This window comes from Tursiops truncatus, chromosome 1 (assembly GCF_011762595.2).
Source record: "Tursiops truncatus isolate mTurTru1 chromosome 1, mTurTru1.mat.Y, whole genome shotgun sequence".
Lineage (NCBI taxonomy): Eukaryota > Metazoa > Chordata > Mammalia > Artiodactyla > Delphinidae > Tursiops > Tursiops truncatus.
In genome coordinates this window covers 118,245,144-118,267,618 of record NC_047034.1, presented here as the reverse complement: position 1 = coordinate 118,267,618, position 22,475 = coordinate 118,245,144, and the positions used below count along the sequence as shown (strand labels likewise).

Sequence of the window (22,475 nt, the reverse complement as noted above, 5' to 3'; positions counted from 1 at the left end):
CATTTCCAATGTTGTTTTGTATATTCATTTTTTTCTATATATTCCTGTGTATTTTGTGAGGCTTTGGGAAAGGTACAAAAAGGCCACTTTTTAACTGGTCAGCCTTGTTCACAGCAACACCTTATCTCTCTTCTTCCATTAAACATCTTGTTGAAAACAAATTTTCTGCACACACTATCTTCTGTTCATCACTACGTCTTAATCAATCAGTCTTGTTTCTGTGCTCACTCCTGCACTGAGACTGCTCTTGTCAAGGTCACTATAGCAGATATTGTTGGTTCTCTGTCCAGATCTTCTTGGGTCTCTTTTACCTTTCTTTGTGCCCCTTTTCCCTGCTATGTGTGCTTTTGCTTCTAATGGCCTGTACCTGGACTCTCTTTAGAGGCCTGCCCTCAGGCTATTTGAGGGCTTTGCTCTCAGGCACGGAGTGCCAAAAGTGCCTTGTGGACCTTAAATGACTGAATGTTGTGGGAGTATGAAAGCCCAGCTGTCTCACACTGTTTTGGCAAAAACCATGAATGTAACTTAAAGTCCACAAGCCTTCTACAGGATCGGTTGAAGTTACCTTCCATAGGACTTTGCCTGAAATTATACTTTTGTTTGGCTTTTTTTCTCTTTCCTGTCCTTCTTGTCTTCTTTATTGGTTTCTCGTGGAAGCAAATTCTTAATATATTACTTGCACATGAATCTTCATCTCAGCCTCTGCTTCTGGAGCACCCAGCCTAAAACATTCACCCATAGTCTCATTGTTTTTAAATTTAATGGACACATATTAGTTCTCCTATTTGAAATCCAACTTCTTTGGTGCTGCCAAAAATCTCTCCTTATTGAATTACTGCCTTTCTTTGCTTCTGTGATTTTACAGTTTCCTAGTTTTCTTCCTATTTCTTTGATGTTTCCTTTTTCTAAAGCTCTGTCACTCATTTCTTTAACAAGTTTATGACTATCCAGTCAAAACCAATGGGGTATCTCCCTTGTAATGTTATCTTTACTATTTCCAAATAGACTACAGGACTGTATACTGTCTTGGAATGTCTTCAGAAAGCTCTGTCATTGATCGGGTAACAGAGTAAAAACCCCAGAGTCCTTTCTTTCAAATGGAAGTGAGAATGACTTCTGAGTCTTCTTTTTAGGCTTGTTTTCCTTTGCTCATTCCCTAAATGCTATGGCTCTTCAAAGGTATGTCCTGGGTTGTCTTTTTACCCCGTATATTCTTATTATATGATTTACCCACCTTCTTGGTCTTATAATTATCATTCACGTATTCGTAACTTCCAAATTTACATCTCATGTGCAGATATCTCTATAGACCTTCAGCCCCATATATCTTATTGCCTACTGAGCACTTATTAGATGTTCCTTAATCACCTCACATTTAATGTGTCCAAACTGTGCCATCTTCCCTTCTAAATCAATCCCTTCTGATTTCAGAGAATAGCTCTACATCCAAGCTGTTTACCAAACCAGATACCTGGAAGTCATTCTTGACACTTCCCTTCCCTGAAATTAATCATCAAATTTTGCAAAGTCTCTTTTCTATATATCTCTTGCATGTTTAGCTTCTATTCCCAATGCTGCTGCTCCAGCCTGGGGTACCATTTATCTATAATCTGATTTATTGCAGCAGCCTTCTGTTTGGCTTCCTCCTCCAGTCTTGTTCTTTACAGTCTCTTCTCTATATGAGAGCCTGAGAGATGTTTTGAAAATATAAATCTGAGCATATTACTCTTCATTAGTTTCTTGTTGATGATGTAACAAAGTACCACAAATTTAGTGGCTTAAAACAACATGAATTTATTATCTTACAGTTCTGGAAGTCAGAAATCAGTTTTGCTGGGCTAAAATCAATGTGTTAGCAGGTCCACCGTTTCTTCTGGAGGCTCTAGGGGCAAAACTGTTTCCTTGCCTTTCCAGTTTCTAGAGGTCATCTACATTCCTTGGCTTATGGCCCTTCCTCCATCTTCAAAGCCAGCAGAATAGTTTCTTCTCTACTTTCTGACCTCTGCTTTTGTCCTTATATCTTCTCTCTTTGACTGATCCTCCTACCTCCCTCTTTTTTTTTTTTTTTCTTTTTTGGCCACGCAGCTTGTGGGATCTTAGTTCCCTGACCACGGATAGAACCTGGGCCCCCGGCTGTGAGAGCACAGAGCCCTAACCACTGGACTGCCAGGGAATTTCCCTGCCTCCCTCTTATAAGGACCCTTGTGATTACTTTGGGACTAACAAATAATCCAGAATAATCTCTCCATTTCAAGATGCTTAACTTAATCCCATCTTCAAAGTCCCCTTTACCAGATAACATATTCAAAGGTTCCAGGGATTAAGATGGGGACATCTTTGTGGGGCTACCACATATCCACTTGCATAAAATCCTTCATTCTCTTCTCATTACTTTTAGGATAAAATCCAAACTCTTCTGGATGGCTATTTCTTTATCACCTCCCACAGCATCTCTTGTTACTCGTCGCTTGTCATTCTGCCTTCTAGTATAATTGAACTTCTTTTAGTTACTTGAACATATCCTGTCTCATGTTCTGGCTTTTAAAATTTTTTTAATTTAATTTATTTCCATTGGGGTATAGTTGATTTACAATATTAGTGTCAGTTGTACAACATAATGATTCAAAATTTGTATAGATTATACTCCATTTAAAGTTATTACAAAATAATGACTATATTCCTTATGCTGTATAATATATCCTTGTAGCTCACTTATTTTATACATAGTAATTTGTACCGCTTAATCCCCTACCCCTTTCTTGACCCTCCTCCCTACCCTCTCCCCATTGTTAACCACTAGGTGGTTCTCTGTATCTGTGAGTCTGTTTCTGTTTTGCTATACTCTTTCGTTTGTTTTATTTTTTAGATTCCATGTATAAGTGTTTGTCTTTCTCTGCCTGACTTATTTCACTAAGCATAATACCCTCCAGGACCCATCCATGTTTTCGCAAATGGCAAAATTTCATCCTTCTTTTATGGCTGAGTAGTATTCCATATATATGTACACACACATATGCCACATCTTCTTTATTCACTCATCTGTTGATGGACACTTAAGTTGCTTCCATATCTTGGCAATTGTCAGTAATGCTGCTGTGAACATTGGGGTGCATGCATCTTTTCAAATTAGTGTTTTTGTTTTTTTCAGATATATACCCAGGAGTAGAATTGCTGAGTCATATGGTAGTTCTATTTTTAGTTTTTTGAGAAACCTCCATATTGTTTTCTACAGTGACTGCACCAATTTACATTCCCACCATCAGTGTATGAAGGTTCCCTCTTCTTGACAACCTTGCCAACATTTGTTATTTGTGGTCTTTTTGATGATAGCCATTCTGACAGGTGTCAGGTGATATCTCATTATGGTTTTGATTTGTGCTTCTCTGATGATTAGCAGTGTTGAGCATCTTTTCGTGTGCCTGTTGGCCATCTGTATGTCTTCTTTGGAAAAATGTCTATTCAGGTCTTCTGCCTATTTTTTAATTGGATTATTTGTTTTTTTGATATTGAATTATTTGAGCTGTTTATATATTTTGGATATTAACCCCTTCCCGGGTATATCATTTGCAAATATTTTCTCCCATTCAGTAGACTGTCTTTTCATTTTGTCAGTGGTTTCCTTTGCTGTGCAAAAGCTTTTAAGTTTCATTAGGTCTTATTTGTTTATTTTTATTTCCTTTGCCTTAGGAAACAGATCCAAAAAAATATTGACCATTCATGTCAAAGAGTGTTCTGTCTATGTTATCTTCTAGGAGTTCTATGGTGTCAGGTCTTACATTTAGGTGTTTAATCTATTTTGCGTTTATTTTTGTATATGGTGTGAGAAAATATTCTAATTTCATTCTTTTACATGTAGCTGTCCAGTTTTCCCAGCACCATTTATTGAAGAGACTGTCTTTTCCCCATGGTGTATTCTTGCCTCCTTTGTCATAGATTAATTGATCATATGTGCATGGGTTTATTTCTGTTCCATTGATCTGTGGGTCTGTTTTAGTGCGTATCATGTTCTGGCTTTTGTACTCTGTAATATTTGTCTAGAATCTTTTATCTTTCTTCTCTGTAACCTCTTCTCCCAAGCTACTCTTTAGACAACTGCAGTTCATAATTTACCATCCTAGTTTAGATGTCACTTCTTCTAGAAGCCTCTCTGGCTCCCCAAGTCTATATTAGGTATCTTTTCTATATGTTGTCTATAGTATCTTGTTATGGCACTTATCTTACAGTATTGTAAGTGAATGTTTTGTTGGATGATTCCCATATGAGTCTAGAACATAATGGGTGTTCATATTTGTTAAGCTATTGATTTATTATTAAACATGTTGAAAATTGTATTCTGTTGTTCCAAAGATTATAATGTTCTATATGATGAGATTTTAATGAAAAACTTGGATTTTATTTGAAGCTTTAGTTTTCATATATTTTAAGTTTTATAATTCCTTATAATAGAAAGTTTTAAATTGGCATCTACAAATGTTAAATATTTCTATATTTTCTTTATCTTGACAGTTTATAATTTATCTTAACATGTAATAAAGTAGGAGAGCAGGAATACAGAACAAGGGTAATTTTTATAGTTTATTAAAATATGAGAATGTGAACCTCATAAAAAGTACAGTACGTACTTTCTTGTAGGCATTCTACAATAGGGATGAAAACATGAAGATTAAGTTATAAGTTTTTGTCCTCAGGGATCTTACATTCATGTTAGAGACACAGAACTCTAAATAAATAAATATGATACAGTGTGAAAAACACAATAATAATTTAATATTTTGTGGAAACATAGAGGAGGGAGCTGGGATAAATATAGAATCCAGGATTCACAGAGATAATATTCTAGCTCTGTCTTAAGGGAATGAGTAGGATTTTGACAACAGGAGAATTCTAGAAATGATACTCAAGACAAAGGGAACATGCCTGAGCAAGGTATGTTGATGTGCACAGGGGTAACAAAAATGTGTTTTGGATGCAGTGGCTGGGATAAAGATCCGGTATGGGTGCTGCTGACTGTGATCCTGAGCAGTCATTACTTTCTAGGGTACACTTCTTTTTCTGGGAAGTTGAGGAAGATAGAGTTAACATAAGCTTCTGCAGTTATACTTACATTGCTATAAAAGAACTTGCTGTATTTAAGGCATGGCCAGTAGTTATTTATGACTTGAAGCCTTGGGGAATGGCAGGAAATGAGAATTGAGGCTGGTTTATGAAAAGCCTTTATATAATGCTAAGAAGTTTGGATTTTATCCTGAAATCAATAGGGAGGTGATGATTCTAAACCAAGAGAGTAATATATATGGTCAAATCCTTATTTTAGAAACATTGTTTGTTTGTTACAGTAGATTTGGGGAGAGGAAGAAGGAAGAGACTGAAAAAGAGAAAGGCCAATCTATGTGAGGGCTTAAGAGAGTCTGACTAGTGGACTCACATATAAAATGTCATGGTAGTATAATATAATAGTATAACAGTATAATAGTATACTCAGCCTATTTACTCTAATTTTTTAACCGCAGTTTTAACATAATTACCATAGAAGTGGTAATTTAGAAAGAGGCACAGCTCTAGAGGTAGGCAAACTGAAGAACATCAAAAATTTGAACAAGAAAGAAGTGACATAAAATTTTTGTATTTAGTTCTTTTTTTTAAAGGATAACAATTTGGGGCCACTTTGTGAAAGTATCAATAAGTTTACACAAAAACTTTTGAGATCACACATTACAATGATGATAATAACCATGAGTCATTAAGAAATAGTTACTATAGTTTAAGGTAAAGAAAAAAACACTTGGGGACATTTAAAAGGGATAGATTCCAATTATCTATACATATACTTTTATAGTGTACTTGAAGCTGGAAAATGAGTTGAGAAGAATAAAATAACAGTTTTGAGCTCTGGTATGTGCAAGGTACCCCTATGCACATATTATTGCACTTAATCCTCACTACAACCCTAGGAGGAAGATGTTATTATCCACATTTAAAAGATGAGAACAACTAAAGTTCAGAGAAGTTATGTAACTTTTGGAAGGTTATATGGTTAGTGGTTGAACTATGCTTTCAAACTAATCTTCTCTGATCTTTTAAGTATCATGTAGAAAAGTTAGAAGTCAAAAAGGTGGGAAGAAAATTATGATAAGCAACATCTAAAAGTCAGAGAAGTAGAGTTTCAAGAAGGAAGGGGTGATCAACAGTGGCAAAATTTGAAGACAAGTTCTGAGTAATCAAAATTAGGAAAAGACCACTAGAATTTATTAGTTTACTCCTGGTAAATGTAAGATAGATGAAGATAATTCAAACAAGTAATATTTTCAGGTAAAACTGTTCTGTTCTATTGCTTGAGGATAATATTTTACATAGTGTATATTTTAAAAATGTAACATAAAGTTTAACTGCTCATAGTTTCTGTTTGTTTGTTTCAGTTTTAGCAAGATTTCTTGATACAGAGCAGCTTCTTTCTGTTTTAGTCCAAATTCCAAAGCAAGACACGGTATGTTTATGTATAAATTATATGTTATATTGTTATACCTTATGTGATATAACTTGTCTTAATATGATGTAACAATTGGAAAATATGAAAATCTTTTGGAAATGTACGTCATTATTAATATCTGGAGTATTATAACTTTTTAAAGGAAACTTTTTTCCTCAATGTATTATCATATATGATATACTTAAAATTAAAAGTTTCTTAGGTGAGGAATTGGTATATTTTCATTTATCAAATATTTACTTAAAGAATTTGGATATAGTTTTCAAAAACCTTAGATGACAATAATTTGCTTAATAAATAGAGAAAAATTGTTTTAGTTCCAAAGGTCCTTTAAAAGGTGATCATTATGTGAAGTTTGATTAGTTTTCAAATATGCTTAACATTTAGGAATGAAACAAAGTCTTTGGATATTTTACAAATTTAAATACTTAGTGCCATATATACAATGGAATATTACTCAGCCATAAAAAGAAACGAAATTGAGTTATTTGTAGTGAGGTGGATGGACCTAGAGTCTGTCATACAGAGTGAAGTAAGTCAGAAAGAGAGAAACAAATACTGTATGCTAACACATATATGTGGAATCTAAAAAAAAAAAAAGTGGTACTGATGAACCTAGTGGCAGGGTAGGAATTAAGAGGTAGACATAGAGAATGGACTTGAGAACATGGTGGGGGAAGGGTAAGCTGGGATGAAGTGAGAGAAGCATCGACATATATACACTACCAAATGTAAAATAGTTAGCTAGTGGGAAGCTGCTGCATAGCACAGGGAGATCAGCTTGGTGCTTTGCGATGACCTAGAGGGGTGGGATAGGGAGGGTGAGAGGGAGGCTCAAGAGGGAGGGGATATGGGGATATATGTATGCATATGGCTGATTCACTTTATTGTACAACAGAAACTAACACAGTATTGTGAAGCAATTATATTCCAATAAAGATCTATTAAAAAAATAATAAGTAAATACTTAGTGCCTATAGGCACATTCTATAAAGAAAGTAATAGATGGTTTTCATTCTTCCATTTAAGGTGAATTGAAAAATATTTACTTTAATGAAATACATGTACAGTTGATTGTTGAACAATGCAGGGTTTGGAGTGTCCCCCTCCCCGCCCCCCATACAGTTGAAAACCCACGCAGGTGTGTAACATTACAGTCAGCCCTCTGCATAGGAGGGTTCTGCAACTGGATTGTGTCATACTGTATTTTTTGAATAAAATCCACCTATGAGTGGACCCGCACCATTCAAACCCATGTTGTTCAAGGGTCACCTGTATATTTTTGCTCGTGTGCTTAAAAAGGAAAGACGTCTTGTACATCAGTAAAATTTGATTTAAAATTTGATTTCTTTGCAAATCCATTGAAGGCTTATCTATGTTTAAGAAGCCTTTCCATATTGTAGAGATAATTGCTCTTAAGGTTCATTTACAATAAAAACATTATATGGAAAAGTTTTGGCTGTTGGGCAGGCAGAGAATTGGAAGTTTCCTTAAATAATTGAAACACCTTAAAATTCAATATATACAAATGAGAGGTAACCTAGAACAACTGATGTCTGGAACAAAATTAGTTGGTTTCATACAATGAGGTTAGAAGCATTCCTTCCTCTTCAATTTTCTCATAGTGTTTGTGTAGAACTGGTACTATTTCTTCCTTAAATGTTCGGTAGAATTCACAAATGAAGCCATTAAAACTTGGAATTTTCTTTGTAGGAATGGTTTTGACTCTAAATTCAACTTCTTAAATATTTAATAGATATGATGCTATTAAGGCTACCTGTTTCTTCTTCTTCTTTTTTTTTTTTTTTTGGCCACGCAGCTTGTGGGATCTTAGTTCCCTGACCAGGGATTTGAACCTACATCCTCAGAAGTGAAAGTGCAGAGTCCTAACCACTGAACCACCAGGGAATTCCCAGAATATCTTACTTTTAATTAGGGTGTTTATTTCATTTGTACTTAATGAGATTATTGATATGTTTTGATTTAAATCTGCCATCATGGTACTTTTTTTCTATTTGCTTTCTTTTCCTTTTCTTCTGCCTTCTTTTGGATTAATTGAATATTTTTTATGATCCCATTTTACTCCTCTGTTGATTTATTGGATAGAACTCATTGTTTTGTTATTTTAATGGTTGCTTTCAGGTTTATTGATTACATCTTTAGCTGAATTCAGTCTACCTTCAAATAATATTATGTCACTTCACATGTGGTATAAGAACCATAGAGTAGTGGCAACAGAAGCAAAAATAATACAAGTTGGGAGTATATCCAACTAAAAAACTTCTGCACAGCAAAAGAAATAACCAATAAAATTAAAATGTAACTTCAGAATTGGAGAAAATATTTGCAAATCATATATCTGATAAGGAGTTAATATTCAAAATATATAAAGAACTCATATAACTCAATAGCAAAAAAATAAACAATCTGATTAAAAAATGGTCAGAGGAACCAAATAGATATTTTTCCAAAGAAGACATATGAATGACTAGCAGGTGCGTGAAAAGGTGTTCAGCATCACTAATCATCAGGGAAATGCAAATCAAAACCACAATGAGATATCACTTTTTTAGAATGCCTGTCATCAAAAGGATGTAAGATAGCAAGTGTTGGTGAGAATGTGGAGAAAAAGGAACCCTTGTGCATTATTGATGGAATGTAAATTAGTGCAGCTAAATTTATGGAAAAGAGTATATAGCAGTTCCTCAAAAAATTAAAAAAATAGAACTACCATATGATCTAGCAATCCCACTTCTAAGTATATATCCAAATGAAATAGAAGCAGGATGTCAAAGAGATATCTGCACTCCCATGTTCATTGCAGCATTATTCACAATAGCCAAGATACAGACACAAATACACAGACACACACTGGAATATTATGCAGTCATGAGAAAGAAGGAAATACTTCCATTTGTGGCAACAGGGGTAGCATTGAGGGCATTATGCTAAGTGAAATAAGCCAGACAGAAAAAGATAAATACTGCATGGTTTCGTGTATGAGAAATGTAAAAAAAAAAAAAAAAAAAGCAAACTCACAGAAAGACAGAGTAGAAAAGTTGTTGCCAGGGCTTGCAGATCAGGGAAATAGGAAGAGGTTGGTTAAAGGGTACAAACTTTCAACTATAAGATGAATAAGATCTGCAGATCAAATATAAAACATGGTGACTATAGTTTATAACACTGTATTGTATAATTGAAATTTGCCAAGTGAGTAAATCTTAAATGTTCTCACATACAAAAAGAAAGATAAATATGTGAGGTGATGGGTGCATTAATTAACTAGATGGGGGGATCCTTTTGCAATGTGTATGTACCTCAAATCACCACAATGTACACTTTAAATATCTTACAATTTTATATGTCAGTTATACCTCAGTAAAGCTGAAAAAGAAAACCTTATGGTAGTATGCTGCCATTCCCCCCATTCCTCCCACTGGGCTATTGTCATATATTTTATTTCTACATATATCACACAGTTTATTTTTTAAAATATAACAGCTTTATCAAGGTAGAATTCACAAAGCATACACTTCACCCATTTGAAGTATACAATTTAACCATGTTTTGTATATTCATCGTTGTACAACAAACACTACAGTCAATTTTAGAACGTATTCATCACCCCAAAAAGCAGTGCTGTACCCGTTAGCAATCACTTTCCATCCCTTCCAATCCTCTTCCCCCCAGTGCTTGGCATTTCTAATCTATCTGTTCCTTTAGATTTGCCTATTCTTGACATTTCATATAAATAGAATCACACAATATGTAGCCTCTTATGTTTGCCTTTTTTCACTTAGCATAATGTTTCAGGTTAATTCATATTGTAGCATACATCAATATTTGATTCTTCTTTTTTTCTTTTTCTTTGTGGTACGCGGACCTCTCCCTGTTGTGGCCTCTCCCGTTGCGGAGCACAGGCTCCGGACGCGCAGGCTCAGCGGCCACGGCTCACGGGCCCAGCCGCTCCACGGCATGTGGGATCTTCCCGGACCAGGGCACGAACCCGTGTACCCTGCATTGGCAGGTGGACTCTCAACCACTGCGCCACCAGGGAAGCCCTGATTCTTTTTATTGATAAATAATATTCCATTGTATAGATATAGCACATTTTGTTTATCTGTTCATCAGTTGATGAACATTTGAGTTGTTTGCACTTTTGATTATTAATAATGCTGCTATGAATATTTATATACAAGTTTTTGTGTAGATGTAAGTTTTTGTTTATCTTGGATCTATACCTAGAGTGGAATTTCTGGCTCATATGGTAACTCTATGTTTAATTGTTTGAAAAACTGCCAGACTGTTTTCCAAAGTGACTATCGTTCTACATTTCCACCAGCAGTCTATGAGGGTCCCAATTTCTCCACATCCTTGCCAACATTTGTTATTATCTGACTTTTTGATACTAGTCATCCTCGTGGGTATGAAGTAGTCTCTTGTGGTTTTTATTTGCATTTCGCTGATATGACTAATGATGTTGAGCACCTTTTCTTGTGCTTATTGGCCATTTGTATATCTTCCTTGCAGAAATGTTTACTCATATCCTTTGCTAATTTTTGATTGGATTGTCGTTTTATTATTGAGTTGTAAGAGTTCTTTATATATTCTGGATATAAGTCCCTTATTGTATATATGATTTACAAATATTTTCTACCATTTATTGGGTTGTCTTTTCATTTTCTTCATATATCCTTTGATATTACATGTTAATTCCCTTCCAGAAGGATGACTATTTAGTTTTCTTTCCTTTTCCTTCTATAAACATGGACACTTCCCTACTTCCCCTCACCCCGTAAGGTTATAACATAATTTTAGTTAGATAAAAATGATTATGACTATCCATGCTACACAGAACTGAGCATGCACAACTTTTTACATTTTTTCCCCAGAATTAATAACTTTTTTTGTGTGTGGTTTACCTTGTACTTTCACTAATTCAAGCATAGACGTTTTCACCAATTATATAAATATCCTTTCAGTATATTCTAAATATCCTCTCAGTATTCATTCATTCACTTCAGGTACTCAGTCAATTTCAACCTCTGGAAGATGTCTCTCCCACAGGTTTCAAACTTGTTCCAATCTGGATTGGTTACCTCTCTTTCGCTAGTATACAGCTATGACCCCAGATTTCTCTTCATCATCATTGTTTGTCTTTCCTGTGTTGGATCTCTCTTTTTTTAAAAAAATGTTTGTTTATTTATTTTATTTTTGGCTGCATTGGGTCTTAGCTGCGGCACGCAGGATCCTCCGCTGTGGCGTGTGGGCTCCTTGTTGCAGCACATGGGCTTCTCTCTAGTTGTGGCCCACATGGTCAGTAGTTGTGGCGCATGGGCTTAGTTGCCTCTCAGCATGTGGGATCTTAGTTCCCCGACCAGGGATCCAACTCACATCCCCTGCATTGGAGGGTGGATTCTTAACCACTGGTCCATCAGGGAAGTCCTGGATCTCTTGTTTTTCATATCCCAAGTCTTCCTCTGTTTTCACTTACTCTCTTCCTTTCATGGAGCACAGTTTTTAGTAACTTTTTGAGAAAGAGTGAGACTTTATATGTCTAAACTGTTTTCTCATTTCCTCATGATTGATTGATAGTTTTGCTGAAAATAGAATTCGTCAGGAAGTAATTTTCCTTCAGAATTTAGGAGGCATTTCCCCACTGTCTTGTAGCTTATAATGTTCCTATTGAGAAGTTGAAACCATTGAGACTCCTGAATTTTGGATATGACTGACATATTTTCCCCCTCCATTCTCTGGAAGCATGTAAGACCTTTTGGTTTCAGCATCTTTAAAAGGGACAATAAAAATTAAATAAAATCTCAAATCTTCAGAAAATTTGCAAGTACATTACAAAGAACTTATTTTCCTGAAAATTTTAAGAGTTAGTTGCTGACATGATGCTCTGTCACTCTCAAATACATTAGTATTTCTTACAACAAGGATATTCTCCTATTCAACCACAGTAAACCTTCAAAATAAGGAAATTAACGATAATACCATTTAATAACATTTAATCCTCAGACCTCATTCAAGTTTTTCCAATTTTGTCAATAATATCCCTTATTATTATTTTTTAAGATGTATTTATTATTTATTTATTTTTTAAATTTTTGGTTGCATTGGGTCTTAGTTGTGGCATGTGGGATCTTTGTTGAGGCATGCGGGATCTTTTGTTGCGGCGCACAGGCTGTTGCGATGCGCAGGCTTCTCTCTAGTTGTGGCATGCAGGCTCCAGGGCGTGTGGGCTCTGTAGTTATGGCACGCGGGTTCCAGAGCGTGTGGGCTCTGTAGTTTGCAGCATGCAGGTTCTCTAGTTGAGGCATGCACGAGCTTAGTTGCCCTGCGGCATGTGGGATCTTAGTTCCCTGACCAGGGATCGAACTGGCATCCCCTGCATTGTAAGGTGGATTCTTTACGACTAGACCACCAGGGAAGTCCCGCCAACAATGCCCTTTATAGAAAAAGGATTCGGTTAAGAATCAAGCATTGCCTTTAGTTTTTGTATCTATTTAGTCTTCAGTCATGACCATGACACTTGAAAATTACGGGTGTGTATTTTCACTCAATTTGGGTTTGTCTGATGTTTCCTCATCATTAGATTCAGGTAATATTTTATTATAGGAAAGAATTAATTATCAGATTATACCTGAGAGCAGTCTCTTTGTTGTCACCTTGTGTAATGTGTAGTATTACACAGTCATACATATTCATGATTTAGTTTCTCTGGCTATAAGAATTAGTAATATACCATTGACCCTTGAACAACATGAGGCTGAAGGGTGCTGACCCCCTGCAAATTGAAAATCCTCATATAATTTTTGACTTCCTCCAAACTTAACTATTGATAGCCTACTGTTGACTGGAGTCCTTACTGATAACATAAACAGCTGATTAATACATATTTTGTATGTTATATATTTTTATATGGTATTCATACAATAAAGTAAGCTAGAGAAAAGAAAACATTGTTAAGAAAATCATAAGGAAGAGAAAATACATCTCCAGTACATATGTGCATTTATTGAAAAAAATCTGCATTTAAGTGGACCCATGCAGTTCAGACCTGTGTTGTTCAAGGATCAGCTGTACATGTTTTTGCATTAGACTGTTTCTGGTTATATTAAGAAAGCAATATCAATTTAGCCAACTAGCTCTCTGGGAAATATCTGTGATTAAATAACCAGCTGCTGTAATCAGTTTGACTGTCAGATTTTAGAAAAGCCCAGTGGGCTAAGTGTAAGGTAATTCTATAAACTGAGAATCTGGAATCTTTTTTCCAGTCTAGAAAAGGCAATCTGTAACTAGCTCCATAAGGTTTTTATGGGCCAGTGTTACTTCCCACCCTTTTTAGTTTTGGAGGGATCAGTCATAGCTGTACATTTTTTACTTAACCAGCACATCTGTCCTTTGTGGAGGCTTTTTAAAAAATACTTTCCACACCTGAAGCTAACACAACGTTGTAAATCAACTATACTCCAATAAAACATTTTAAAAAAAGGAAAAATATAAAGTAAAAAAAGTACTTTTCAGATGAGATGTACTAACTTTTAAGGAAACTTAAGCAATATATTGACTTGATACATAATTCATGAATTTCACTATTCCTTATACTGTTTCTCAGTTGCTGTTTCCTTAACCATCTGGAGATATATTTTAAATGAGGCTTTTCCTTCATTTAATATAAGCATATATATATATATATATATATATCTTAATTAAATATGATATTTACTAAATTAGTTCAGACTTTTGCTGGTTAAATTGCATTATTTGCTTAAGCTTGTGGATGAACTAAATGTTCTTTTGGCTGAATTTTGTGATTGGCTTAAACTTCTGAATGAACTAAATGTTCTCTGAAAATTTCCAGTATGGAATTGTTTGCCTAAGGTGAATTCTCATATTTTCTCTTTAAGAATATTGATTTTATAAAATGCATATTTTCTGATCATAAGTTTCATTGAGAATAAAATTTAAATTTATTATTTTAATTAATCCAAATGTCTTTTCTTTTTATGCAGTGTTTATAACCTTACAATTTAATGTATTGCATTAAGAATGTTTGTGTTTTCCATTATAAACATCCAAAATACTTCCTGCAACATTTGAAAACTTTGATATCAAAGAATTTTTTTCAACTTTTTACCCAAGTTTCTTTGCTTTGTTTTGAATAACTTTTAATTTTTTCCAATTGATTTCAGACTGCCATATAGAGTATGTAGTACATGGCTCCTTCTTTAATTAATTCAACAAGTTATTTTACCAAGCATTGTAATGAGTGCTAGGGATACAGTAAGAAGTGAATCTCTAATCCAAAGGAATTTATAATTCATTTTGAGATTTTGGTTAAAAAAAAGCAATTACAGCATAGTATTATCAGGAACTGTAAGGTATCTGATATTCTACCCTACTTGCAAGCTAACAAGTTAGCCTGCCACAGTTTCATAAATGCTGACAGAAGACACAGACTCCTAGATCAGAGAGAAAGGACTTTATACCCACAATAGCAATATCCAGAGTATCAACATTTTCTTGCACTGATTCCCCAAGCTCCTTTTCCCACAGGGCGATGTGAAGAGGGCTAGGTGATACCTGCACATACAGAGTTTTACAGGAGAGAATTGCTGATCTTAGGGAACCTGAATCTTTTATAATGGGCGGTAAGCATATTTGCCTGCTATTATGCAGGGAGGCACCATCTTTATCTTCTGAGACTGTAAGCAAACCTGCCCTTTGCTGTAGAAGGAGACACTATATCTTTCAAGGCTATTCACTATATAAACATCCTTGAAAAGTCTGTCCAGAACAAAGGCAGTCAGTGCCTTTGCTCATAAGATATGCAAAAGGTCAGTAGAGAATTGTCTCCCAGTTCTCCACGAAGAAACTCTTTTCTTGGCTTTGAAGAAGCAAGCTGTAAAGAGACTGTATTAGTGTTCTATTGCTGCATAACAAATGACCTCAACTATAGCAGCTTAAAACTACACATATTTATTATCTCACAGTTTCTGTCAGTTAGGAGTCTATGCATATCTTAGCTTGGTTCTCTGCTTAGGGTCTTACAAACTACAGTTAAGGTGTCATTCAGGGCTGGATACTCATCTGGAGTACTCACCAGGGAAGGGTCTACCTCTCTGCTCATGTGGTATGGGCAACACTTAGTACCTTGCAACTGTAAGATTCATTGCTGTTTACTTTTTCAAAGCCATTAAGGTAGGAAGAGATTGGAAGGAGAGACAGAGAAAGAAGAAACAGGAAATCACTAGTGATATAAGAGGTTAAGAGAGTACCTGTGTAAATATAGTAAGACAACTCCTCCACAGCAGGATTTCTCAAACTTGTCACTGTTGACATGTTAGGATGGATAATTCTTTTACTGTTCTGTGCATTCTGAAATGTTTAGCAGTATTCATAGCTTCTACCCACTAGATGCCAGTAGAATCCAATTGTTATACCCAATTATTACAGCCAGAAATGTATTCAGGCATTACAACAGTGAACACCCATGTGATGACCACTCAGGTAAAGGAACAGATATTGCCAGTACTTCAGAACTCCCCTTCTGTTCCTTCCTGTTCATTATTCTCTACCTCCCTCCAAAAAGAAACCACTTTTTATTAATTACTTTTTTGTTTTTCTTTATAACTTAGTTTTACCTGTTCTTTTAAAAACTTTAAGGAATCATTCAGTGTGTATTTTTTATATCTGGCTTCTTCTATCCAACATTGTGTTTGTAAGATTATTCATGTTGTTGCATATAGCTGTAGCTCATTTATTTCCATTGCTATATAATATTCCACTGTATGAGTATGCCATTATTCAGTTCACTGTTGTTGGACTTCTGAGTTGTGGGCAGGTTTTGGCAGTTAGAAATAATACTGCTTAATCATTTTATACCTGCTTCTTAATAAAATTTTGGACATATTTTTATTGGGTACATAGGAATGGAACTTCTGAGTCTTGAGGTGTATCTTCAACTTTAGTTGAACTTTTGGCAAACATGATGTTTGCCAAAATGTTTTTCAAAATGATTGTACTAATTTACAGTCCCATCAGGAGGGTATGAGAAGTCCCATTGCTCTTATCCAAAACCTGATATTGTCAGTTTAAAAATCTTAGCCATAGTGGTTGGTAGATAGTAGTATTTCATTGTGGTTTTAATTTGCATTTTCCTGTTAATGAGGTTGAACACCCTTTCATATGTATATTGACCATTTGACTATCTTCTTTTGTGAAGGTCTTGCCCATTTTTCTATTGAGTTATCTTTTATGATTTGTAGAGCTGTTTATATAAGCCCTTCGTTTCTTCTGTGTTACGAATATCTTCTCCCACTTTGTAATTGGCTTTTTTTGCTCAGTATTGTGGGGTAGACATTGTTGATGTGCCACCCACATCCCCTTGGCATTCACTTTTGTGTATGTATGGCATCTCACTGCAAGCAAGCTGAAACTTTCTGCCTGAGGACTTTCTCTGGCCACAGGAGAGACTAGAGAGTAATCAGGGAGTTGCTGACCCAGTGATAGGTCTTGACGAATACTGAACTGAAGTTGGTGAATAAATGCCCCATTTTCCTTACCTCTGGAAGTAGTTTCTGAAGCTTACTTTACACTGTCTCTGAGAGGTCTCCAGCAGGATTGAGCCATGGTACCATACACTGGTAACCGGATCATCATTACATCCTATATTGATGTTCTTCCCTTGCCTTCTTACTTCCCCACTCTTCTTGCCTATACTTCCTGGAATTACTTTTCAAATAAATTATTTGGTTTCTAAAAATTGGTTTTTGGAGAACCTATCCTGCATCAGTGGTGTCTTTTGATGAATAGAAATTCTTTTTTTATGATTCATTATTTTGTATATATTATGAAACAATCACCACAGTAAGTCTAGTTAACATCCATCCCCATGCATAGTTTTAAATATTTTTCTCGTGACGAGGACTTTAAGATCTACACTCTTAGTAACTTTCAAATATGCAATACAGTGTCATTAACTATAGTCACCATGCTGTATATTACATCCCCACGACTTATTTATTTTATAGCTGGAAGTTTGTACCTTTTGACCTTCTTCTCCCATTTTGCCTCTCCCCCACATCCTAACTCTGGCAACCACCAATCTGTTCCCTGTATTTATGAGTTTGGTTTTTTGTTTGTTTTTAGATCCATGTATAAGTGAGATCATGTGGTATTTGTCTCTGTCTGACTTATTAGAAGTCTTTAATTTAAATGTAGTCTACTTTATTTTTTTCCTGTATAGTTAGTGTTTGTTGTATTCTGCTTAAGAAGTCTTTACCTACCCCAGTGTCTTGATTGTACCCATGGGATTTTAATTTATGGAGATCACTGAGTGATGACATGGAGAGGCTAATGCCATTTAAAGGCTTTATGTGTATATATATATATATATTTTTTTAATCTAAATTAATTTATTTATTTTTGGTTGCATTGCATCTTTGTTGCTGTGCGCGGGCTTTCTCTAGTTGCGGTGAGTGGAGGCTACTCTTTGTTGTGGTGTGCGGGCTTCTCATTGCAGTGGCTTCTCCTGTTGTGGAGCACAGGCTCAGTAGTTGTGGCACATGGACTTAGTTGCTCCGCAGCATGTGGGATCTTCCTGGACCAGGGCTCGAACCCATGTCCTCTGTGTTGGCAGGTGGGTTCTTAACCACTGCACCACCAGGGAAGTCCAAAGGATATTCTTATTACTTACAGTTCCTGAGAGAAAGAAGTACGTCATGCAGAATTACATGGGGAGGTACCAGGATTACTCAGGAGGTGGAGGACTGGGGGGGAAATATTGCAAAACCCCAAATTACTGCAGTAGTAGGAACTTGTTAGTTGAAAACGTCCCTTATTTAGTAAGAAGCAAAACACAGATGGTGGGATTTGTGGTTGGAGTATTTGTAATGTGATTTTTGTGTGCCCACAAAAACCAGACCATGGGGGAGATGTAAACAACTTAGCCATTAGTTTGAACCTGTGATTAATGTGTGCTAAATCATCAATTATGAGACTTATAAAGGTTTGGTTAGAATATCCAAGGTAATGAAGATATTCCTCTTCGTTATATTCCAGATGCTTTATTGTTTTATGTTTAGATTTACAGTCCACCTGGAATTGATATTTGTATGTGGTGTGAAGAAGGGGCCATATTTAATTTTTTCTTGTACAGATTCATAATCGTATTGGTACCATTTATGGAGAAGACTTTCCTTTGCCTACTGCTCCACAGTCAACCTTTGTCATAAATCAAGTGCCCATATATGATCTTCTTTCTAGACTCTATTCTATACCATTGGTCTGTCTGTCTGCTCTTGTGCTGATACCACAGTTTCTTAATTACGCTATTATAAGTTGATATTCATTAGAGTTAGTCGTTCCATGCTGTTCTTCTTCAAGAGTATCTTGGCTATTTTTGGAAGATGTTCTCCTTTAGTAATAGTGATGATAATTGTCTTATGTTCAGTGAATTTTATTTATTTTTAATATTCCAGTTAGTTTCAGAAATTCATTATAAGAGAGCATGAGATAACTTGTTTTGGGGCTAATAACGTTCATTTGAGTATTTCTTCTAAATTGATCCATATAGTCTTGGAAAAGTCCAGGTATTGTGCAATGGGGATATAGGTTAGGAGGCTTCAAAGAGAAATCGCTCATAGCAATACAAGCTTACCTCAGGAAACAAGAAAAATCTCAAATAAATAACCTAACATTACACCTAGAGCAACTAGAGAAAGAAGAACAAACAAAACCCAAAGTTAATGGAAGAGCAGAAATAAATGAAATAGAGACTAAAAAAACAGTAGAAAAGATCAACCAAACTAAAAGCTGGTTCTTTGAAAAGATAAACAAAATTGATAAATCTTTAGCCAGACTCATCAAGAAAAAAAGGGAGAGGGCTCAAATCAATAAAATTAGAAATGAAAAAGAAGTTACAACCGACACCACAGAAATACAAAGGGCCATAAGAGACTACTACAAGCAACTATATGCCAATAAAATGGACAACCTAGAAGAAATGGACAAATTCTTAGAAAGATAAGAAATGGACAAATTCTTAGAAAGATACAATCTTCCAAGACTGTACCAGCAAGAAGTAGAAAACATTAACAGACCAGTGACAAGTACTGAAATTGGGCTTCCCTGGTGGTGCAGTGGTTGAGGGTCTGCCTGCCGATGCAGGGGACACGGGTTCGTGCCCCGGTCCGGGAAGATCCCACATGCCGCGGAGCGGCTGGGCCCGTGGGCCATGGCCACTGGGCCTGTGCGTCCAGAGCCTGTGCTCCGCAGCGGGAGAGGCCGCAGTGGTGGGAGGCCCGCATACCGCAAAAAACAAAAAAAACCCAGAAAAACCCAGAAAGTACTGAAATTGAATCAGATTAAAAAACTCTGCTCAAGGGCTTCCCTGGTGGCACAGTGGTTGAGAGTCTGCCTGCTGATGCAGAGGACACGGGTTCGTGCCCCGGTCTGGGAGGATCCCACATGCCGCGGAGCGGCTGGGCCCGTGAGCCATGGCCGCTGAGCCTGCGCGTCCGGAGCCTGTGCTCTGCAACGGGAGCGGCCGCAATGGTGAGAGGCCCGTGTACTGCAAAAAAAGAAAAAAAAGAACTCTGCTCAAACAAAAGTCCAGGACCAGATGGCTTCACAGGGGAATTCTATCAAACATTTAGAGAAGAGTTAACAGCTGTCCTTCTGAAACTATTCCAAAAAATTTCAGAGGAAGGAACACTTCCAAACTCATTCTATAAAGCCACCATCACCCTGATATCAAAACCAGACAACAATACCATAAAGAAAGAAAATTACAGGCCAATATCACTTATGAACATAGATGCAAAAATCCTCAACAAAATTCTAGCACACTGAATCCAACAATACATTAAAAGGATCATACACCATATTCAAGTGGGATTTATCCCAGGGATGCAAGGATTTTTCAGTATCCACAAATCATTCAGTATGAGCTACCACATTAACAAAATGAAGAATAAAAACCATGTGATCATCTCAATAGATGCAGAAAAAGCTTTTGATAAAATTCAACATCCATTTATGATAGAAATTCTCCAGAAAATGGGCATAGAGAGAATCTACCTCAACATATTATAAAGGCCATATATGACAAATCCACAGGTGTTGAAAAGCTGAAAGCATTTCCTCTAAGATCAGGAACAAGACAAGGATGTCAACTCTCACCACTTCTGTTCAACATCATTTTGGAAGTCCTAGCCATGGCAATCAGAGAAGAAAAAGAAATGAATCCAAATTAGAAAAGAAGAAGTAAAACTGTCACTGTTTGCAGATGACATGATAGCAGACATAGAAAATCCTGAAGATACTAGAGCTCATCAGTGAATTTGTTAAAGTTGTAGTATACAAAAGTAATACACAGAAATCTGTTGCATTTCTATACACTAACAGTGAAAGTTCAGAAAGAGAAATTAAGGAAACAGTCCCATTTACCATCACATCAAAAAGGATAAAATACCAGGAATAAACCTTTCTAAGGAGGCAACAGACCTGTACTCCAAAAACTATGAGACACTGATGAAAGAAACTGAAGATGACACAAACAGATGGAAAGATATCCATGTTCTTGGATTGGAAAAATCAATATTGTCAAAATAGCTATACTACCCAAGGCAATCTACAAATTCAGTGCAATCCTTATCATATTACCAATGGCATTTTTCACAGAACTAGAACAAAATTTTTAAAATTTGGTATGGAAACACAAAAGACCCTGAATAGCCAAAGCAATCTTTGAGAAAGAAAAGTGGAGCTGGAGAAATCAGGTTCCGTGACTTCAGACTATACTACAAAGCTACAGTAATCAAAACAGTGTGGTACTGGTACAAAAATAGAGATATATAGATCAATGGAACAGGATAGAAAGCCCAGAGATAAACCCACGCACTTATGGTCAATTAATCTATGACAGAGGAGGCAGGAATATGTAATGTACAAAAGACAGTTTCTTCTGTCTTTTAATAATAAGTGGTGCTGGGAAAACTGGACACCTACATGTAAAAGAATGAAATTAGAATATTCTCTAACACCATATAGAAAAATAAACTCGAAATGGATTAAAGACCTAAATGTAAGACCAGGTACTATAAAACTCTTAGAGGAAAACATAGGCAGAACACACTTTGACATAAATCACAGCAGTATCTTTGTGGATCCATCTCCTAGAGTAATGGAAGTAAAACCAAAAATAAATAAATGGGACCTAATTAAATTTAAAAGTTTTTGTGCAGTAAAGGGAACCATAAAAAAAAAAGACAACTTACAGAATGGAAGAAAAATATTTGCAAATGATGCGACTGACAAGGGATTAATCTCCAAAATATACAAACAGCTTATACAGCTCAATATCAAAAAACAAACAGTTCAATCAAAAAATGGGCAGAATGGGACTTCCCTGGTGGTCCAGTGGTTAAGAATCCACCTTGCAATGCAGGGGATGCCAGTTTGATCCCTGGTCAGGGAACTAAGATCGCACACGCTGCAGGGCAACTAGGCTTGCACGCCACACCTAGAGAGCCCGTGTGCCGCAACTACAGAGCCCATGCTCTCTGGAGCCCATGCACCACAACTACAGAGCCCACATGCTCTGGAGCCCGCACACCACAACTAGAGAGAAGCCTGTGCACTGCAATGAAGAACCTGCATGCTGCAATGAAATATCCTGCATGCCGCAACTAACACCCAACACAGACTAAATAAATAAATATATTTTTTAAAAATGGGCAGAAGATCTAAAAAGACATTTTCTCAAAGAAGACATACAGATGGCCAAAAAGCACGTGAACATTGCTAATTACATTGCTAATTAGAGAAATGGAAATCAAAACTTCAATGAGGTATCACCTCACACCAGTCAGAATGGCCATGATTGAAAGTCTACAAATAATAAATGCTGGAGAGGGTGTGGAGGAAAGGGAACCCTCCTACACAGTTGGTGGGAATGTGAATTGGTACAGCCGCTATG

The 22,475-nt window shown here is 36.2% G+C and overlaps 1 protein-coding gene across 3 annotated transcripts in view; it reads left to right on the top strand.

Annotated features, from left to right (window-relative positions):
- Window positions 1–22,475, top strand: part of MSH4 (mutS homolog 4) — a 100,377-nt gene that overhangs the window by 20,684 nt on the left and 57,218 nt on the right. For all 3 annotated transcript variants that reach the window (XM_073788256.1, XM_073788248.1, XM_033864719.2), the window contains exon 8: window positions 6,417–6,484. In XM_073788256.1, coding sequence (XP_073644357.1) covers window positions 6,417–6,484 — 68 coding nt within the window. The remainder of the gene's footprint in view (window positions 1–6,416; window positions 6,485–22,475) is intronic.